This window comes from Eupeodes corollae, chromosome 2 (assembly GCF_945859685.1).
Source record: "Eupeodes corollae chromosome 2, idEupCoro1.1, whole genome shotgun sequence".
Lineage (NCBI taxonomy): Eukaryota > Metazoa > Arthropoda > Insecta > Diptera > Syrphidae > Eupeodes > Eupeodes corollae.
The window spans coordinates 59,176,416-59,196,655 of record NC_079148.1 but is presented as its reverse complement, the minus strand read 5'-3'; the positions used below and the strand labels follow the sequence as shown (position 1 = coordinate 59,196,655).

Here is a 20,240-nt window from a genome sequence, read left to right as displayed (position 1 = left end):
TTCTCTTGCTAATTGGAAAGGTATGTTTTATGAATGTTCATTGGTTGATGATTCTTTGTATCTCAAGTTCTTGAATAGGGCTCGAACCTCTCCAAGCAGATTGGTCTATAAGCAACTCAATCACACTTTGCAAATCAAATAGGTACTTTGTTTAAAGCAAGAACTAAGATTATAAATCTGAATTACAAACCTCACAGAAATGAAATCTCCAATTTTTAGCCGTTTGTCTAATTCTACAAGAACTCCGAAGACTTTATTTTCAAAAATCTTTCTCAAACACGAGGAAGCGAAACAAATTTTAAACGGAGAGTGGGACGTTTACAATTTTATTGATCATGCCTTACATTACCGAAACAGTTTTTTAGAGTAAATTTAAATTTTCAAATATATGTTTATTTATGTATCATTATCTAAGAAGTAACGAGGAAATATATATTATAAACTTGGATATTATGCTTATTTAAATTCAATCTATTTATTCAATTTTCTACTTAATCTATATGTCAATTTTCAGGCAGACGGCAAATATATTTTGTGCGATGCTAATGTTCTTATATAATTTTTCAAATGTATTGCGAGTTTTGGTCAAATAAAGAATTTGTTATAATAATAATAATAATAAAAGTTATTTTTACCAGAAAGGCTCTGCAAACAAATTGTTTCATTCAGTAATGTGTTACAAGTTTCTATAATTCCTTATTTATAACCTTTACTACATAAAAAAGTTCGTTCCAACATTACAAATTAAATAAATTAAAAAAATAAATTAATACGAAACTAATTACGCATTGCCAGATTGACACGGCAAACTCTAACAATGAAAACTTCGACTTTAAAAATCAAGTGAAATGGGTTACAGCATCACCAGCTATAGATGTCCTATTTTGATTTGAGTGTTGATAGACATGAAACATTTTGTTGATAAAATTTACACAGTGAAATTAAATTTAGGGTGTGCATTGTGTTTCCTACGATTATTTTTTGATATAAATGTATTTTTTTTATATTCCTCGCCGAAGTTTAAGGTACTAGAGTTACAACTATCATTGGTTTAGTTCTTTGAACATTGTGGTTCAAAGGTGGTTAAGAAAGTCCAATTTGTGCTGATATGAGGTTAAGAATTCTATTCGCTAAAAATGTTCATTATTTAAGCCAGAACTTTTCTTTTAGTATGTTTTTTTTTTAAATTAACTATTTAATAAAAAATATAATTAACCTGTCCAACAAATTCCAATAATAGGTATTTCAATGAGAATAATTGTTTTCAATAAAAGAATTTTTCACCGATTACTAAAAACAACCTTTCAAAAAATTGCAATAATTAGTTTCAATGATGAAAACCAGTAATTGTTAAAACTGGTCTGTATTTCATTTTACTAGCCAATTAATAGACAAACCAGCACAATTTCTTAACTTTTCTTACACAAACATAAGATTAAAGCTGATGATGTGATTTCTTCGCTAAAAATTTCATCGTGTAAAAGCAAAACATATTTAAATAAATAAAATTAATTTGGCAGCACTCAAAACTTCAAATTCCGTACTACTCCGACAGCTCCGAGAAATTCAGGGCAAGGCAACAGAAAAAAAACTGCCAATATCCTAAAATCCAAACAAACCGAAAAACTCAGATGCAGAATTATTATTTTGATTTTCATTTAATTTTCGGATGAATATTTTATAAAAATTCAATTAAAATGCAAGAAGACACCTCTTCTAGTGTATATCATCTTATAAATGACTTATGTGAAAATTTAATTAAAGAACATACAAAATCCAATCGAATAAACACAACATCTGTGCGTAAACTGAAATCGCGATCATTTGAAGTTTTATTAAAGAAATCAAAACAATATTGCAATGCACCAATTGAAAATTTTGATTCATTTAGGGAACTTAATATATGTTATTTCTCGGCCAAAATGTGTGCCAGAAATAATTCCAGTGAAATGCAAAAGTTGGCCAAATTCGAAGAGCATTTGGATTTCGTAGTTAATAATTCGTATTTCAAGGAAGAAAATGGTCAAAATATTCTTCAGTTTCTGTTGCTATTGGAAAACAGGGAGGAGGAAGCTCCTACAGAAACAAAGGTGTTGTAAAGATACAAAATATTACAACACAATCATAATATAGTGACTTATTTTCTTTATTTTTTCAATGAAAAGGCATACCTTTTGGTTCCGGGACCATTTACTCTACATGCGAACTACAAAGACAGTCACCACTATCCTAAGCAATTAGAAAACAATCTTTGTTCGCCGCCCAGGTTCTTCAAGGGAGTGCATTCGATTAAAGATTCGGATAATCCATACTTACCACGACTTATTTTCGATGGAGAATCAAAGCAAAAGCTCTTGGACATCGATAACAAATTTGCAACTAAAGCAATAACAGCTCCTGAGAATTCATTCACTGGATTAGCGGCAAAAGTTTGGGGGGACTCCTTGCAAATGAGTGTAGGAGCATTTAGACTTTTTAGAATACCATCTAGTAAAGAACCAAAAATTGTAAGTAAAAGCAAGATGAATATTCTAAATTTAATATAAATTACTTAAGGGTATGTTGCGTTTTTGTTACTCACTTGATTTTATTATACGGTATGCAGGATTAACATTAAAATGACTCGGATGTTTCCAACCAAGTGAAGCATTTGGCACCGTGTGTGTTCATTTATTAACTGGAGGCTTTAATACCAAGAGTTTAGATTCGAGTTCAATTAATTATTAGTATATTTGTTTATTTAATTTCAGGCTAAAGCAGCTCTACCCTCAAAAAGCATTAAGCAACCAGTTAAAGTAGCCGAAGATATTAATAAAATTCTTTCATGGAATTGGGAAAATCTAGATTGCATTGGAATACCAATAAATAAACCACATATTACCGAAGCCAATTTAGCTTTAGAATTGCAAGCTATCCATGACCAATATATGGGCCAAGAAACTATTGCCAAGATTGTATCAAAAGATAGATTCTTTCGGGATCTTAAATCTCTTACAGGTTCGTATCCAATTTTATTTTTAAACCTAAGCAAATATAAACTAAAATATATCTTTCCTTCTTTTTAGTTGGAATACAATCCGATTCATTTGTTCATGATGAACATATTCTCTTTAAAATGATTGATAATATAACTGTGATTGGTATATTACCTGAAACAATTGAAAATTATGTTACTGATTTTATTGAATGCGGTACTTGTTATAAAAGGTTGCAAATAATGATTATGAAACGAAACTACAAGCTTATGTTTGAAGGTTTTATTTTTAAGGTAAGTTCATGTATTTTGAAAAAGGCATGCTTGTATTAATTTTAAAGAGTTTTTTAACGCTTTTATTTTATTTGTGATTTGTGAGTTCCAAACTTATTTTAAACTTCCATAACCATTCAACTTTAATATACTTTTGATTTCCATGGTGTTCTTTGTCTTTCAACTAATCTTGTACCTTTGGATTTGATATAAAGTACTTATTTACAATATCATAGCTTAGATTTTTGAGCGCTCTTTATCTGACATGATACACTCGGTGGTGATTTGCCGATTAGCTTGAAGAAATTTGAGTGCAAACTTAGTTTAACCCATGAAATTAATGAATGTCATTAGTTTTGAAGACATAAATCAAATGTCATGCATATTGTTGCAATTAATAAGGTAACGTTTCGTTGGTAGTTTGAATATGGCTGCATTTTTGCTGTATACGCATAGTTTCCCAAAAAGTTTGTATGAACGAAGAATTGAATAGAATGAGGGGGGGGGTCATAATATAATATAGAACGAAAAATATGTTGAATGACAAATCACGAACAAATATTGTTTCTTTTTAATCAAAAAAAAAATATAGCTAAATTCTTGAACGCATAAAAATCCCAAAAGAACAAAAGTCGCGAAAGTCAAAATTTCGAATATTCAACAACATTGTACGTGTGCGTTTTTAAAGATATAACTTAAGCAAAACACATCATTATTTTGTAGGTTTTCAAACTATTTATATTATGAGTTGAACAAGAAGAAACTTTCAATTATTAAAACCCAAGAAATATTTAATATTTTCAACCTCAGAAGCAGAACACGTGACGCCACATTAAATGGTATCTATAAACCATTTTGCAGTAAACTTTCTTCACTGTTGTTCTTTAATATAACACAGTTTTTAAAGTACAACTAGAGTTGTATGCTTGGTTTCATTATCCGAAAATTAATTGAATATTATTATTATTATTATTTATTGCAAACAATTAAAATTACAAGCTAATATACAATTTTATAAGCTTAGTAGCAGAGATTATTGGCTTTTTGCTTTGGAATTTAAGTTAGAATTTGTACTTTCCTGGGAATTTCAGTAATATCATTAAAGTTTTTAAAATTCAAGTTTTTATTGACTTAAAAAGATTTTTTTTTTTAAGCTTGGTCTTCATAGTCTTATTTTTTTTCTTCCAAACTAAAACTACCCATTATTTATAGTAAAATTGTCTTCTTCTTCTTATCCGGTTCACAATCCATGAAGGGTCTCAGCCTAAGATACTGCAGTCTTCCATCGTGAACGATCCCTCTCATGTACTCTCCAGTCACCGAGAACAAGCGCTCTGGCATCCGCAGTCACTTGGTCCTTGTACCGTAGGTTCGGTCTTCCTTTTCGTCTTGAACCTGGGAGCTGGGCTTAGAAGACTTTCTTGGCTGGAGCGTTGTCGTCCATTCGTTCGATGTGGCCGAGCCAATGTAGTCGTCTTTTCTTGGCCTTCTGGACTACATCCACATCTTGGTACAGCTTATACAGTTCTCGGTTTTATCTTCATCTCCATTCGCCATCGTCCCATACGGGACCAAAAATCCGTCGAAGAATTTTTCTTTCGAAAGTGCCCAGTATCAATTCCCCTTTTCTACTTATCGTCCAGCACTCGGCGCCGTAGAGTAGGACTGGTAAAATCAAAGTTATGTATAGCAGACACTTTGTCTTTAGAGTGAGAAGTTTTGAACCCAGTTGTTTTGCAAAACCGAAGCAGCAGCGGTTCGCTAGGGTAATTCTTCTTCGGATCTCCACTAAGATGTCATTCGTGGGATTGATGTTTGTTCCAAGGTAGGTGAACTCCTTAACTATCTGGAAATTGCTGCTACCAACAGTGATGTTTTATCCTAGGCGGTGGACAGATGTTGCTTTGTTTGTTGATAACATGTACTTTGTTTTGTCCTCATTCACTCCAACTAGTTTCGCCTGTTCTTCAATCGCTGTGAAGGCCTCAAGCACAGCTCTCTTGGATTATGTCTATGTCGTCCGCGTAGCCTAGGAGCTGGGTGGATTTGTTGAAGATAGTGCCCTCCGTGCTCACACCTGCCTTACGCACTATATGCTCTAGGACTATGTTGAAGAAGTCACATGACGCATCTCCTTGTCTAAACCCTGCGCAAGTTTGGCATAACTCGGATGAGCTGTTACCCATTTGCACACTGCACTGCGTATTGTTTAGCTTCATGCGGAACAGCTGGATCAGTTTGTTCGGGATCCCGAATTCAGAAATCGCCATCATAAGCTCTTGGCAGTGGATGCTATCATAAGCAGCTTTAAAGTCGATGAAAAGATGGTGGGTTTCGACTTGAAATTCGTTGATCTTTTCCAGGATCTGCCTCAGTGTGAATATTTGGTATATCGTTGTTCTGCCTGGCCTAAAGCCACACTGGTACGTGCTGATATTTGTGTTGCAGAAACGTTTAAGACGCTCACACAATAAGTTGGATAGGATTTTGTATGCAACATTAAGCAGGGATATGCCACAGTAGTTTTGAACATAACATCGGGTCGCCCTTTTTTGTAGATGGTGCATATGGAGCTTATCGACCAGTCAGTGGGTATGCATTCTTCCTCCCACACTTTGGTGATGACCTGGTGCATGCGGTTTATCAAAACACTTCCTCCATTATTAAAGAGTTCTGCGGCTATACCATCTGACCCGGCGGATTTGCTATTTTTTAGCTTTTGGCTCTTTCTCCCTCTTTTCTGCTGGGGGCTGGGACTGGGTCTTCATTGACTGGATTGGCTTCTTTTTCGTCATTATCTTGCACGATATTTTGCGCATTCAGCAGTTGTCATCATGAATTCCCTGTGCTTCGGTGACTAGGTTTCCTTCACTGTTTTGAAACCAGAAGCTAATAGCTTCGACCTTTTAAAGAAACGACGGGTGTTGTTCTTGGCCCAAAACTCCTCTAGAGCTGAGAAACTGCGGATGCTCTTTTCTTCCTTCGCAGGGAATTTTTCTCATTTTTCCTTTTCGTGCGGTACTCTTCCCTTGCTGCTCTTTTTTTCCGTTGCAGCATCTGCACACGTGCATTTTCCGTCTCTCTTTTTAATACCACGCACTCATCATCATACCACAGGTTCTTTTTAGGGGGTGGCTGGTAACCTGGTATATTAAAATTTTAACGTAAAATATTTAAAATTCATAAATGTAAAAAAAGGAACAAATTTCGTGGATTTTAAAATAGATACACAGATTAAAAAAAAAAATTGAATGCACAGCTTTAACTACAGTGTGAAATCTGTTGGACACTCAGTCAAATAATCGGAAGCATCTGTCAATTGAAATATTGTACCACTCCTGTCGAACCATCTACCAAAGTTCGGCTTTATTTTTTGTTAAATGTTTCCAACCGCGCATTTTTAATCACCCCCAAAATGTTCTTTGGGATTTAAGTTAAACGATTGGTATGGCCCCTCCAATACGCGGATTTTTTGGTCTTAAAAATACTTTCCAGCAGATTTGGATGGGTGCATTTGAGAGACATTTTCTCGTCCGCATTAGGCAGCATTGTATCTTTCATGATATTCACCTTCATATTTTGAAATGTATTGGTCCAACGCCATAGCAAGAAAATTAACCCCCAAGCCACCATTCTGGACCGTTTTCTGGATGTATTTAGGATTTAGTTCTTTCAAAGGAAGCCTTGTAACGGTTTGTCTGCCATAACTTACAATCAAATTTATCTTTCTTTAGTCCATCCACAAAACATTCCTCCACTTTTTGCCCACTCCAATCAAAATGATCGAAGGCGATTTTAAACTGCCTTGTTATATTTAGTTTTTCTTAGAAAGGGCGATCTAAGCAAGTTGGCTTAAACAAGTCTTCTACGAACAGTTCTGGAAGTTTATTGGAAGCTGTAGTTTGTTTTTTATTTCCCTTGAAGACTTATAAGGATCTTTTTTTTGCGGCGCAAAAGATCATTCAGTCTTCTCTTGGGGTTGTTTTACTTGGTTTTCCCAGCTGTTTTTTGGCTTAGTGTTCAAGTTGCCTTTCTCTCAAACTTGAGAGATTTGTTCATTATTTTGTGACTTTTCCTTGAATATTTTCCCTCACATCGTAGAACTAAAATGACAGCTTTCACTTCTAGGGAACAAATCATACCGCGACCGATGTTTTCCTTAAAGGTTAAAACTACTTCTAATGCATATTGTTGTTTTAATTTGGTTTTACTCTTCTGCGACTGTCTCTGTGTCTATTTTAATGTCCATATCTGTATATACTTGTTAGGTTGGGATTCTTGAGGATTTCATATAGGAAATTATTTAAACATTTTTTTTTTAATTATTAGATGCACAAAGTTCCTAAATATGCTTTATATCAAGGCGGGTGTTGTAAGTGGAGCAGTTAGGGGATCGTTTCTGAAAAGAAGCAGAGGTGTGTCCAATTCAAAGTCTAGTAAAGTTAGTTTTATTTTTTTTTTTTCGAAATATCGTAGGGTAACTCGGCTTAGACTTTAAAGGGCTTATGTTCTTGCAGTAATGTTGCTATAGGCTACAGTCGAGACTATTTTTTTGTCTAAGATATCTTTCCGGTATGCTTGAGGAGATCGGTTTTAGTAAAGATGCATTTTTGGCTGTGTTCTTAGCACTGTCTGCATATTTTTTTCCGGATATTCCAACATGGCCAGAAGTGAATATTAGTGTAATGGTTTTCTATTTTATTGGCTGATACGAGTATCTTATTTCAGATAAGATTTTGGTGTTGTTGTTTACGTTGTGAATTACATTGATTACTAAGATGCTGTCGGAGCATAGAACGAATTTTTCAGATTGGCTGTAGCTTTAGTCGCGCAGAATTTGATCCGTTTCATAGGTCACCGTATAAAATGTGAGGTCCAGAATTTTAAAACTATCAGTAAAGAAAAATCTCCATCTGCCAAATCTTAAGTCGGAGGCGATAGAATTGGAGTCGGGTGGTTCCCGAGTCTTTTCTAATGTTTTACGCATAAACAAAAATAATTAAATTTAAATGAATTTTTATTGGAAAATCTAAAGATCATCAATTGCTTATCATTAACTTTTTCTTTAAAGAGAAATAGAATTTCTTTCTATGAGTTGCTATCCCTTTATGTAAGACTATTCACTTAAATATTTACAGGCATTATGCAGTGCAGTCGATGAATACTTGGTAACATTTAGACAGTTTGTGTTTTCAGTTCAAAATGAATCACTCTTAGAATTCTACAAGCGCATGAAGAAAATGATGAAACAAATTTCCAACTTATCCTATACTTTGGCAATTCATCCATATGGTTAGTGTTTGTATTTCGCATGCTTACAGATTCAATATTATCCTATGTTTTCTTCAATATTTAAGTTGATGTGAATATTAAACCACCTATGGGATCACAATTTCTTGGCTATCTGTACAGAGAAATAATGCGAGTCACCGAAAGAGATTTTATCATGTTATTAGTGTTCATTCTACGCCGCTGTTGTCATGTCTATTTTAAATATCTTCAAAAATGGCTCTTCTATGGTGTACTCGATGATCCATCTAATGAGCTCTTCATATGTTTCGTAGATCACTATCGCCAGAATACAAAATATTTCTATGACAAAGCATATTTTGTACGTAAAGATTCGGTGCCGGGATTTTTTCAAGGTTATGAAGACCAAGTTCTTCAGTGCGGAAAATATACAATGCTTCTTAAATCATTCAAGCCAAACCACCCACTTTTCGAGCTAGACTATCCATCTATGTCGGTGTGTCTTACTTTCGAGGAAGTGCAGAAATTTGAGGCATCTTGTAAAAAGTACACTCAACGTGCGAGGGAAATTTGTGGAAAACCCATAACGATTCGAGATGTCTTCGAGAAGCAATGGGAAAACAAAAAGAACTTTCGGACAATGGCAAGTGAAAGAAGTCGAGTGAACATGGAACAATGGAATTTAGAACAGGACACTATTGCTGCCGCATGTGCTCTACAGAAAAAGAAGCGCCACGAGGAGTTAACTCTTCAACTCCAGGACGCTAAGAATCGAAAGATATCGGAACGTCAAGCAAACATAGAAGTGGAACTTAAACTTTTGAAAGAGGCCCAGAATATGGAAGAAAATCGGTTGCTGTGCGACAATATAAATCTCAAAAAAAGAATTGAGTACTATCAGGAGTTAAGCGACATGTTGGGCGACCAATTGGCTAGCAAGAAACCAACCCATCTCAATCTCGCAGCTGCCAACGATCAATGCTCAAGAAAAGCACCCGACACACCAGTAAGTACGGCTGGAACGGATTTCGAATCGTGTTTCGACGATGAGGACGCCGGATCCGTATACGAAGAATGTATAACTTCAGAGTTTGTTGAAAAATTTGCACAGAATGAGATAGAACTGAATAAAGAAGTTCCGACCTCGCTTAAAATGAGCACATCAGATTACTTAAATTGCAATGAATTGCCAGAAATTTTAATATCCGACGTAGAACGCAATCGCACCAAAATACTTGGAGGTTCAGAAATGAGTGATTGTATGAGTGAAAAAGTTGTTCCAGAAGTGATTATCTCAAAACCTCTTACAGATGCACAAAAAAATCGATTTAAGGTACTCCATGAAGAATTCGGAATGAGTTGTGAAGGCAGATCTGTCCCACAAACATCCGATATAAACTTTAATCCCATAGAATCTACACTTGTGGAATTAACTGATTTGCAGAAAAACCGCAAAAAAATGATGCAAAATGACACATTTGCTGAATATAACAAAGATCCACTCGCAAGTCGAAAAAATCTAAACTTGGACTTAAACACAGAGCGATCAAGAAATCGAAAGAAAGTTCTAGAAAGCGAATTTAATATACTCACAGGCCTTGAAAACTGCAATCAACTCACGCCTATGTCAACAACTTCTGATAACATTCCACTAATTGCCTCAAACGCAGTGGAAGAAGATACAGAAAATGCAAATCTAACAATAACAAATGTAGACCTGGAATCACCAAAGTCCGTAGAAGCAGTTGAAAAAGAACCACAAAGTATTGCTGCTCAAACTGCACAAACGCCTGAATGTGGATTGAATACAGCTGGAATTCTTGCCCGTCATGGGTTCAATTTTGTCCGTAGCAGACAGGATTCCATGCATGATACCTCATCTGATAGAGAACTTACACTTTCTAGCTGCAAAGAACTCCCTACTGTTCGGGACGCCTATCAACGGTGTGAAGAGTTAGTTAAGTCAAATTTTAAATGTGCCCCAGTGAGTCCTCATTTTCGTTTGAATTATGGCAACACAAATGCTCCCACAACCGATCAAGTCAAAGATCTTATGCAGAAACAGAGGAATCTCAATAGTTTGAGTGTCATAACATTGACCGAATTTTTACAAAAGTCCATTGTGTTGCCAATGAGTACGCATTTGGAAATTATTAACAGCGAGGTGATGAGGGTGTTCTTGGAGGATCTTGATGTGCTGGGACACTTTAAGAGTCTGAGGAACTATTTTTTCTTAATGGATGGTGAATTTGGTTCGATTATTTGTGATGGATTGATTGGTCGCTTAGAGAGTGGGGCAAGTCCAACGAAATTATTGAACTATCAGACATTGCATTCAATATTGGACACAGCATTGGGATCGAGTATAATAGGTATGTTAATGTGAAAGTCCTATTTGTTGCACATTCGTGCTTCTGTGGGCAGATTAAAACTAAAAATATATACATAATTGTTGTTTAATTGTTTGTATTACTTACAGACAAAAGTTCTTAACTATTTTTCAATAATTTGTTTTTCTTTTGGCAGGAAATGATAAAAATGCTGAAAATCTCTCTTTTATTGTTTCCGATGTACCTGAGAAGTTCGATCTCAATTCACCCGAAGTATTGTCGAATCTTACTCTAAGCTATCGCATTGACTGGCCCCTTAATCTTATTTTAAATCCAGAAACTTTGGATCAGTATGCGAATATATTTAAATATCTTATAAAAGTAAGGAGGATCAGTTGGGTTCTGGAGGAGTCATATCAAATTCTTAAAGAAATAGTCAAAAAATGTGGCAAGAAAATGCTCCAATCACCGCAATACATTCATGTGCAACAAATTCGTCATAAATTCTATCACTTTGTGCATGCCTTGAAGAATCACATAACATCAAATGCTTTGCAAGCATCTTGGAAAACGTTCAAAGATGATCTGATGAATGCCGCGAGTATTGAAGACATCTATCGAAAGCACACAACCTATGTTAAACGAATCTTATTCCTTTGCATGTTAAATCGACGAAGTGTCGAATTCTATAATGCAATTGAGAAGATTTTTAAGATCTCTCTACGATTTTATGGGTAAGCTATACAATTTCTTGATATGCTACTTATTTGAGTATTCAACAACTTTGTTTTTGTGCATTTGAAGGAATCTCAAGTCTCGTGACTGGAAGTTACGACCCGGTGAAGAACATTACACACATTCCCGATATGAAAAACTTGTTGCTGATGAAGCAGCATTTGAAAATTTTATCAAATATACGATATATTTGGGTAAGAAAATTGTTCGACATGGATATCAGGAGGAAATTGGTGAATTTATTCATTTAATAAATTACAATCAATATTATATTGTTGATGGTGATGAGTAGAAAAGGGGAAGAGGACGTTTGCTTTTGCCTTTTTATGGTGCTTTTAATGAACAATTTTTTTTTAGAAACTTAACTATAATCCACTATTTGCCTTTTAACGAATTTAACTTCAATCCTAGCAAGAAAAATTTTAATTGCGTTTGTTTTGTTAATGTTTTTAGTTTTATAAATTATTTAAATGCACATTTAAAAAGTATTATTAATTAATGGCGCACCGTGTGCGAGAATGATTTTTACATATAATCACAAACAAAATATATTAATTTATGTTAATTAATTCGTTAAATAAAATTTGAATTGCAATGCTAAATTAAAAAGAAAAGTATATGATTATTCGGGTTTTGTTTTATTCATTTATTGATGAATTCCGTTCAGTTGACGAGTGTTCCTTAATCTTTAAGGACAAAATAAAGGTATCTCTCATAGTTTTAAGCCATTCTACTTTGGGTTGTATTAATATAATTGATCAGGTGTTGAGAGTAGATTTGCAGCAGTCGTTGGGGAATGTTAATTATATTAAAACCAGATAGAAACGCTCTAAGAAACTGGGTAGGTACTCTATTTTATCCTTTTGAATTAATATTAATTAAAAAAAAAAAAAACAAAACAATGCATTCATTTATACAAAAGAAGGGAGTAACTACTACAAGAAGGAATCAGTGAGTCAAAGTGATAATAAAGATTTTATCCCAGCCCACACCCATTCTCTTTGGCTTTCATTCTACTTTCAACTCAAATTTTGTATTTTTGAGATGGAAAGGAGCAAGTGACCGTTTTAAAAATAAAATATCAATTAGATATGTGGTGATCCGAAAAATGAATCACCGAACCGTCTTTTTTAAAACTTGCCTAATTATGTCGCTTGAGTATCATTCAAATCTCTAACTTGTGTTACCATTTACTGTGTTCAAATTCTATAAAATGGGTGGAATAAGTTTATTTTAAAACTAGAGGCTAAAACCCTTTTGGCTGGAGATCAGAAAATAATTTCTAATTATAATTTAAGAAATAGATTAACCTTTGTTATTTTCGTTTTGAACGATCGGTACTATTTTTATCCATTCCACCTTTGCAAAACAACCATTTGCTAAAACTAAAAACAAATCTCTTATTAACTAAATCAACACTTCAAACCGAAATAATTTGATAAGACGATTATTTGTAAGGAAAATAACGGACAAAGCAAAAATCCTAAATACAAACAACCAACAGGATCGAAAAAAACTTTGTCTTGCATGGCTTTTTTTTGTTAAACTTTTTAAACATTTTGTTCTTCATTCTCTTATGATTTTGATTTTAGATAAAATTTACAATGACACTCCATTTTTTAGGTCTTTAGAGAAAGCTTATCTCTTTGCCAGTTCCCTGGCAATTGAGAGTTAAGACTCCGCTTGTACTTGAGGGTGTCAATACTGTATGGAACCAATCTCTTTCTTAGGCCGCGGCCACGCTGTAAGCGGCTGAGCAAACAAAAAATATAAAACATATGAAATCACATAGAAGCGGCCACGCTATGAGCGAGCGGCGAAACAAAATTCTGAGCTGCTAAGCGGTGGTGCTCAGCAACCAAACCTGTTTTAATTTTTAGTAATGTTCTGAGCGGAAATAAGTAAAGATGGCCAAAGTACACATTGAGTTGTTAATTTGTGTGCAATCTCGACCAGATTTATATCAAGATAGAAATGCCAATTTTAAAAATAGAAATATTACTGAGAAAAAAAATAAATGATTAAATTCTCCAAACCCCGATCTTAATTGGTTAATCGGATGAACACCAAATCGTTTTCTTTTTTGTATACGTTTAAGTAATTTGTATACATACAAACGATTTTCCGACAGTAAAATACGAACTGTTCTTGACAACGGCATTTTAACTACTAATCGCTCAAAAGCAGTCGCTTGGTGCCTGGCTATACCTCGCTGCCACTCAGCCGCTTACTGCGTGGCCGAGGCCTTACACATCCTGTAGCTTAAAAAGCGCAAGCTTTTTCATATATTTGACTCTTCAGTTCTTGTTGAATGAACAGAAAACATCATTTGTCTAGCACAAACCCAAAAAAGAGAATACCCCTCCTTCATTAAGAATTGACCCATTGCAATATTATGCACGTCCCTTTTTTCCAAGGTCATAACATTCCGCTGGACCGAATTAAATTCCTGCTATTGTTGTAAAGATGTGTTCTTTAACGGTGTGCAAAACCTTTGCGCAAGCTTTTTCATCTATTTTATTCTTCAGATCTTGTTCCGAGTGAACGGAAAACATCATTTGTCTAGCACATTCCCAAAAAAGGAGAATTGGACCAATCGCAATATTATGCACGTTCCTTTTTTCCAAGGTCATGTGAATGCTGATTGATTTTCAGCTTAAGAGATATCTCGACGATTGAAGGCTTCTTGATGACTGCCAGTACAACTTTCGTAGCAATAGGAGTGGAATTGAATGCTTAGAAAACCTAATGTTGTCTTACATCTATCACTATCCATGAACAAAACAAACAAAAAAGCCGAAGGAAAACCTAATTTTTCCAATACACATAGGTATATATTCTTTGGTCAATACATTATCTTTTAACATGAATGGCAATAGCATACGTGATGCTGTTAAAAATGCCACAAGACGTTTGCTTTTTTGGTACGATGAAGAAATTCTTCTTCTGATCTGGCTACAATTCAGAAAAGCTATGTATGTCCAAAAAATTGAATATAACCCCCATTTCTGGGATATTGCTCTAGAAACGTATTTAAGCCACTTGAATTGTATTCAACGAAGAGCGTTTGCAATGATTAGCGACAGTAAGATCATTAACTCAAATACGTCGCTCGAACATCGTCGTAAATTTGTATTTCTCTCCTTTTTTTACCATTGTTTTTACGGTAGTACCCGCGGAATGATGGTTAGTGCGATCCCTGCCTATGCCACCTAAAGTTTTTTTTTCACGGGTACTGCCTCTGGCGAGGAATTGACAAATTCTCCAAGAGTAATTCTTGTCATGAAATGTGCTTTCTCAAATTTGCCGTTCGGATTCGGCTTAAAACTGTAGGTCCCTTCCATCCCTGACAACAGTGCTCGCACACAGATATGGTTGAAATTTGTCAGTCACTAGGCCCTAGTTCTCAAACGGACTGTTGCGCCACCCAATTTATATTTTTAACGGAGTATGATCAAGTGAAATAGATAAATGCATTTCTCTCCTTAAATAGTTAAACCGTAATATTTACTTAAGCCCAACTTTGGCCATACTGTGAAATACAGGGATTAGTTTATTAGCCGTACTACGCGAATGTGGAATGTCGTAACACGGTCTTTCTTTTGCTGTCATCAGAATGACCAAGAATTTAAAACCAATGTAAATAGAAAACTCCTTTTTAACTGCTCCTTCTTTTTCTAATGCTCACACCTTGTCTGTGGCATAATAAATGTATTTAAAACACTTTGAGTGTGTTCGTTCCAATTATAAAAAAGAGGAAAACAATACAAAAATATCATTTTTTTAAATTTGTGTTTATGTTTTTGCTTAACTATTTACAAATACAACTCAAAATCAATCCTACTACTCGAATAAAATCCTTCTCCCGTTCCAAATTTTCGAACAAGAACCGGCTTCTTAAAGTACTTTTCGTCCACCCAAGCTTGCATTTGCAGGGTCGAAAACGGCCCATGAACCTCTGTGTCCGATTCTTTCCATTTGTACTCCCACGTAGTTTCTTCTATTTCTGTTTCAGGGTTTTGCTCTTCTTGAACTCGTTTTTTCTCTTTGTCGTCAAAGTCATCTGCATACATATCAAGCGTATCATTTGCCGCTTTACTTGTACTCGCCCCAGAACCAATACGACTCTTAATTTTCTCATACGGCTCCTCATAAATACCCATGTTGCCGGTATTAACCAAGATCTCATGAGCCAACTCGGAGAGTTTTGTTATACTCTCCGATGCATCGTCTACGATTCCCGCTTTTTTTCTGCGCAAACGTTCAATGGTCGATAGCTTCAACTTGCTCTTTCCGAATCTCTGAAGTGTTTTGGTTATTGTTTCATGGGGTTCCATCATCTCCAAGATCTTTGCATAGGCTTCTTTGCTATTGAAAACTTCTATTTTGGTCTTATCGTCATCGACGGTTGTTGAAGACTCTTTTTTGGACTTTATCTGAAAAATAAATGATGACAAAAGTGAGTCAGGTCTGTCTTAAAGAGTCAAGTTGCTCACTTTCAACCAGTCAATGTTGTCCAGCCAATTGTCTTGGATTTGATTTTCCTTCTTCCAATGATAGTGACCTGACTTATCGAAATAACCTTCCTCCAGTTCTTCTTTCATATTGAAGGGCGTGATTTTGACTTCATCTTCGACTCCGGCTATTCCATCTTCTTCACCTTCGATATCACTCTCGTTCATAACATCCCTTGGAAAAATATTATCAACTTTATGTTTGTTTGTTGATACAAATTATTTATTATAAACATACTCATCATCTTTGTCATCTTCTTCATCTGAATCGAGGGTGTGTTTTTTGTTCGCAATAATTTCGATATCTTCTTCGGCTTTACGTTTAGAGGACATTATAAATGCTGAATGTAGATCAATTTAAAATATTTATTATTTTTGTGAAAATTGCTTCTTCAAACCAAACAAGGTGTCACTTTTGGTTTTCTTGGGAATAGAAAACAGTTCTGAAGTTGGTGTAGGTTTGCAGTTTTGCAATGCTTCTCAAACTGTGACGCGAAATATAAAGGTAACGTAAGCTCTATATGTGTGAAGTAAAGGAAACTATTTCTAAATTATTGAAGTCTTAATTTAACCTGAGTGGGTTATTTGTTTTGTTAATAGGACGGCTTATTCATGCTGCTTATCAAATAATTAAAACTGTAGCCGATTAATTGTTTTTTTTTGGGAATTTACTTCTAATTTTGTTTTTAGAGTTAGGTAATAGTCTCAATAGAACATGTTTTAAATATTAAGGCGAGAAAACAACTTTAAGTCATAGAAAAAAATATTTTTTTTTTTCGGACTATACCCTACTTTTTTTCTATTGCCTTTTTTGGGCCTAAAACAAGTTTTTTTTTTATTGATAGCACGGCGTACTAACAGCGAGGTATGTAAGGGGGCATGCTGCCCCCCTGCAACTCCCCTGCTAGGGATCACTATGGGATTTGGGGTGGGTGCGAGTTTGAGTATATGCAAATTACTTTTTGCATTTGAGCACTAAATCAAAGAAATCCCCCCAAAAAAAGCAAATATAGCAATACTGAACAAAAAACAGGAAAGAAATGTCAAAATAAACTATTTTTACGTGTTTTGTATGTAAAAATGCGAACTTTGAAAATAAATTAAAAATAGAAATAAATGTTTCCTCGCTCTAAAATTGCTATAGTTATTATTTATTTGCTGTGGTAATGGAAAGTTGAGCCGTTTTTTGTAAGGTCTTTCCCAATAATAACTCTTATTTTAATATTAACAAACCACTTGACAGAAATTCAAGACGCTTCAAATGTTCATTTAAAGAAAAAAGTTCGATGAATAGTGCGTTCACAGATTAAATTTAAAGTTGTCCAGTTCCTATTAGCAAACATGATGTATCTCTCTTGGCCTAAAATTGTTTTTTTATTTTGAAACTAAAAGTTTCTCGAAACTCAGTTTCTTCATTTAAAATGTCAATAGAAGATTACAATTTAAAACATCTATTCATGCTGACAGATTTGGATAGCTATGTGAACAGTGGAATATAAATATTGCCCGTGTAAAACGTTAAGCATTGCCCCATAAACAAATTTTAACAAACAAAAGAGTGAGATAGAGGTATTTTGTTTTTGCCGTATTTTCTGTTTCGTTATCCTAAACAGATTTAGTTGACAGCTTAAAGTTTAAAACAAATTTCCTTAGAAATCAAATAAAGTCCAATTCTTCATAAAAGTTAGAGAAAACTACAAAATATTTTCTAAATTGCACAAATTAACTTTCAAATAAAAATATCCCCGAAATGTCTGCTGAAAAAAGTAAACCAAAAGGAGATTTGGGGCTCTTAGAGGAAGATGATGAATTCGAAGAGTTTCCAGCGGAAGGTAAAATTAAAAACATGCTTGTCATGGGGTGTTCTTTTTTTTAAACAAAGGAAAACATTTAACGCATAAAATATTAATTCCAGATTTTAATATTGCCGAAGAAGATGATAGTGCAGTTAATGTATGGGAAGACAATTGGGATGATGATAATATAGAAGATGATTTTAATCAGCAGCTAAAAGCCCATTTAGAAAAACAAATGGAATCTTAAAATGTCGATATCGTATATTTAAATAAATTTTGTTAATAAAGTATTTATAATTTATAAGGTAGACTTCTTAATTTTATAGTATTCAAATTTAAAAGCAAAGCTTCAAAGACTTAACGAAGATCCGACACTGGAATAAATATTGATATTACTTATATATATAGTCTATATACAAAGGTATTAAGCCGGTTAAGATTTGGGAAAAGAGATACTTTTTAAGGACTTCGGCACATCCGGATTCGAAAAGCTGAGTAAGTTCGTTTTGAGAGGCCCCTATGTCGGAAACTGCTAAAAGACCTTGAAGCTTCTTGCTTATCCGCTGTAACTCGAAAATATACTACATATGTACATTATCAACTTTGTTAATTGACTTCGTACTTTGCACACACTTGCCTCCTGTTAAATCAATAAGCTTTTGAGCATTTTCGTCTGTTTCTTAAGATTTGTCAAAATTTCAAGGCATTTTCAAAATTCTGTCAGTAGCACCATTTCCAAATTATATCCAGAAAAATGAATATTGCACTTTTAGAACTAAAATTCTATATTTTTTTTCAATTTGTGGTTTAAATCGATATTTGGTAGATAGCATTCCTTGTTTTTTCTTTGCTTACGACTTTACAAACCGTTGACATATTTCACCAGGAATCGATTCCGTCCAGTTGGATGAAATTGGGACCATCCCTTAAGAATTAAATACACTTTTAATAGATGTATTTTTTTAAATAAGACGGTAATCAAGTAATTAAAAATGTTGATGAAAAAGCGAACGTCTTTCTCGTGACGAGTTTTAAAGCCTGCCTAATAGCAAGCTCTATAATGTAAATAAGTATGCTTCCTACATGACGTCATTTTTGTAGGGTAACCATTGTCTATCGCTTATGCGATCTAGATCACTAGACACCGGATTTAGAGGAGTTTAATGTCTGTTTCGAATTAGATTGCGTAGTTTTCAAAATTGCTCATTCTTGTCCTCCAATAGAATAGATTACTACATGAATCTAGTAATAATTGTACTAGCCTAACAATATCTTAAGTTACTCATCTTTTCAGAATACATTACAAATAAATATTTGGTAATACTGGACCTGGAATATTTTTATTTGTAACTTTCTTTGACTTACTTAGTGGCTCCTGCTCCGGCCTGTTTCGCAATAGCACATTACCTACAAATTATTTATTTATATCACAATTTTAAGATTTTCATCCTATTTACAATTTGCTTTAAAAGGATTTTAAATAATCTGATGACAATATCATAATAAAATAAAAACAAACATAAAATAATAATAATAAATACAAATAATGATAAATAACACAATAGTAATATTAAAATAAAAACAAGTAGAAATATTTCAAACAAGCAAGTCCTGCAACAATACAGAAAACAAAGGGAATGATATTGAACTTGAGTAATATTGTTGTTTGAATTGAATTTCATGTTAAAGCATACACTAAGATTTCTTGTGTACTCAACAAATTGCACTTGTTCGTTATAAAGTTCAATAGCAGGGAAGAAAAAGATATCAAGACGTGTTGCGAACTAAGACCATCAATATCGTCATTAACGTTGGCACCAAAATCTTCCGATAGACCAAACGGGCATCTCCTGTGATTGAATATTATTGGCAAACATGTGAAACTTACAGTATCAGTAAGTAGTAGCTAACATACAAAGAAAAGACAGTACGACACAAAATTGAGCCTTGAAGTACGCCTGAAGAAGTTTGAAGCATGCTCACCAACAGAAACCGCTTGTTTCCCTTCTGTTAGATATATTAAAATAAGTTTAGTAGCATCAAAAGAAAAGTAATACATCTCTAACAATCTTTGACACATTAATTTATGATTGTATCAAAATATTTTGAATAGGCCAAGAGAGTCAAAAAGGTGACACGATTATCGTCCAGGGCATTGCGGTTATATTCAATGATATCAGTAAGGGCTGTTGTTACATTCTGGCCTTCTTTATATTTGCATAGGTGCTAAAATATTATTTTAAGTCAAAAATGTATTTGATTGCCTTTACGTGAGCTATTTTTACGAATTTGTATTACTTTGGAAAATGTTCTTTGGGGAGAAAACATACTAATAATAATAATACTTTTTTTTCTGAACATACAAGTG

At 34.2% G+C, this 20,240-nt stretch overlaps 2 protein-coding genes and 1 long non-coding RNA gene across 3 annotated transcripts; 2 read left to right on the top strand and 1 right to left on the bottom strand.

Moving 5' to 3' along the window:
• Positions 1 to 1,588: 1,588 nt before the first annotated feature.
• LOC129946391 (gamma-tubulin complex component 6) lies at positions 1,589 to 12,174 on the top strand. Its single transcript, XM_056056553.1, has 8 exons — positions 1,589 to 2,090; positions 2,166 to 2,507; positions 2,751 to 2,997; positions 3,066 to 3,268; positions 8,386 to 8,539; positions 8,605 to 10,869; positions 11,024 to 11,561; positions 11,632 to 12,174. The coding sequence occupies exons 1-8, from the start codon at positions 1,698 to 1,700 to the stop codon at positions 11,852 to 11,854; spliced, it is 4,365 nt and encodes a 1,454-aa protein (XP_055912528.1). The 5' UTR covers positions 1,589 to 1,697; the 3' UTR covers positions 11,855 to 12,174.
• A 3,163-nt stretch (positions 12,175 to 15,337) lies between these two features.
• On the bottom strand, positions 15,338 to 16,511 carry LOC129946410 (CD2 antigen cytoplasmic tail-binding protein 2 homolog). The gene is made up of 3 exons (XM_056056591.1): positions 16,315 to 16,511; positions 16,059 to 16,251; positions 15,338 to 15,998 (listed from the first exon to the last, which is right to left on the bottom strand). The coding sequence occupies exons 1-3, from the start codon at positions 16,407 to 16,409 to the stop codon at positions 15,378 to 15,380; spliced, it is 909 nt and encodes a 302-aa protein (XP_055912566.1). The 5' UTR covers positions 16,410 to 16,511; the 3' UTR covers positions 15,338 to 15,377.
• Positions 16,512 to 17,422: 911 nt separating this feature from the next.
• On the top strand, positions 17,423 to 18,176 carry LOC129946413 (uncharacterized). Its single transcript, XR_008781575.1, has 2 exons — positions 17,423 to 17,908; positions 17,992 to 18,176. It is a non-coding gene; the product is annotated as an uncharacterized LOC129946413 (long non-coding RNA).
• The last annotated feature ends 2,064 nt before the right edge of the window (positions 18,177 to 20,240 follow it).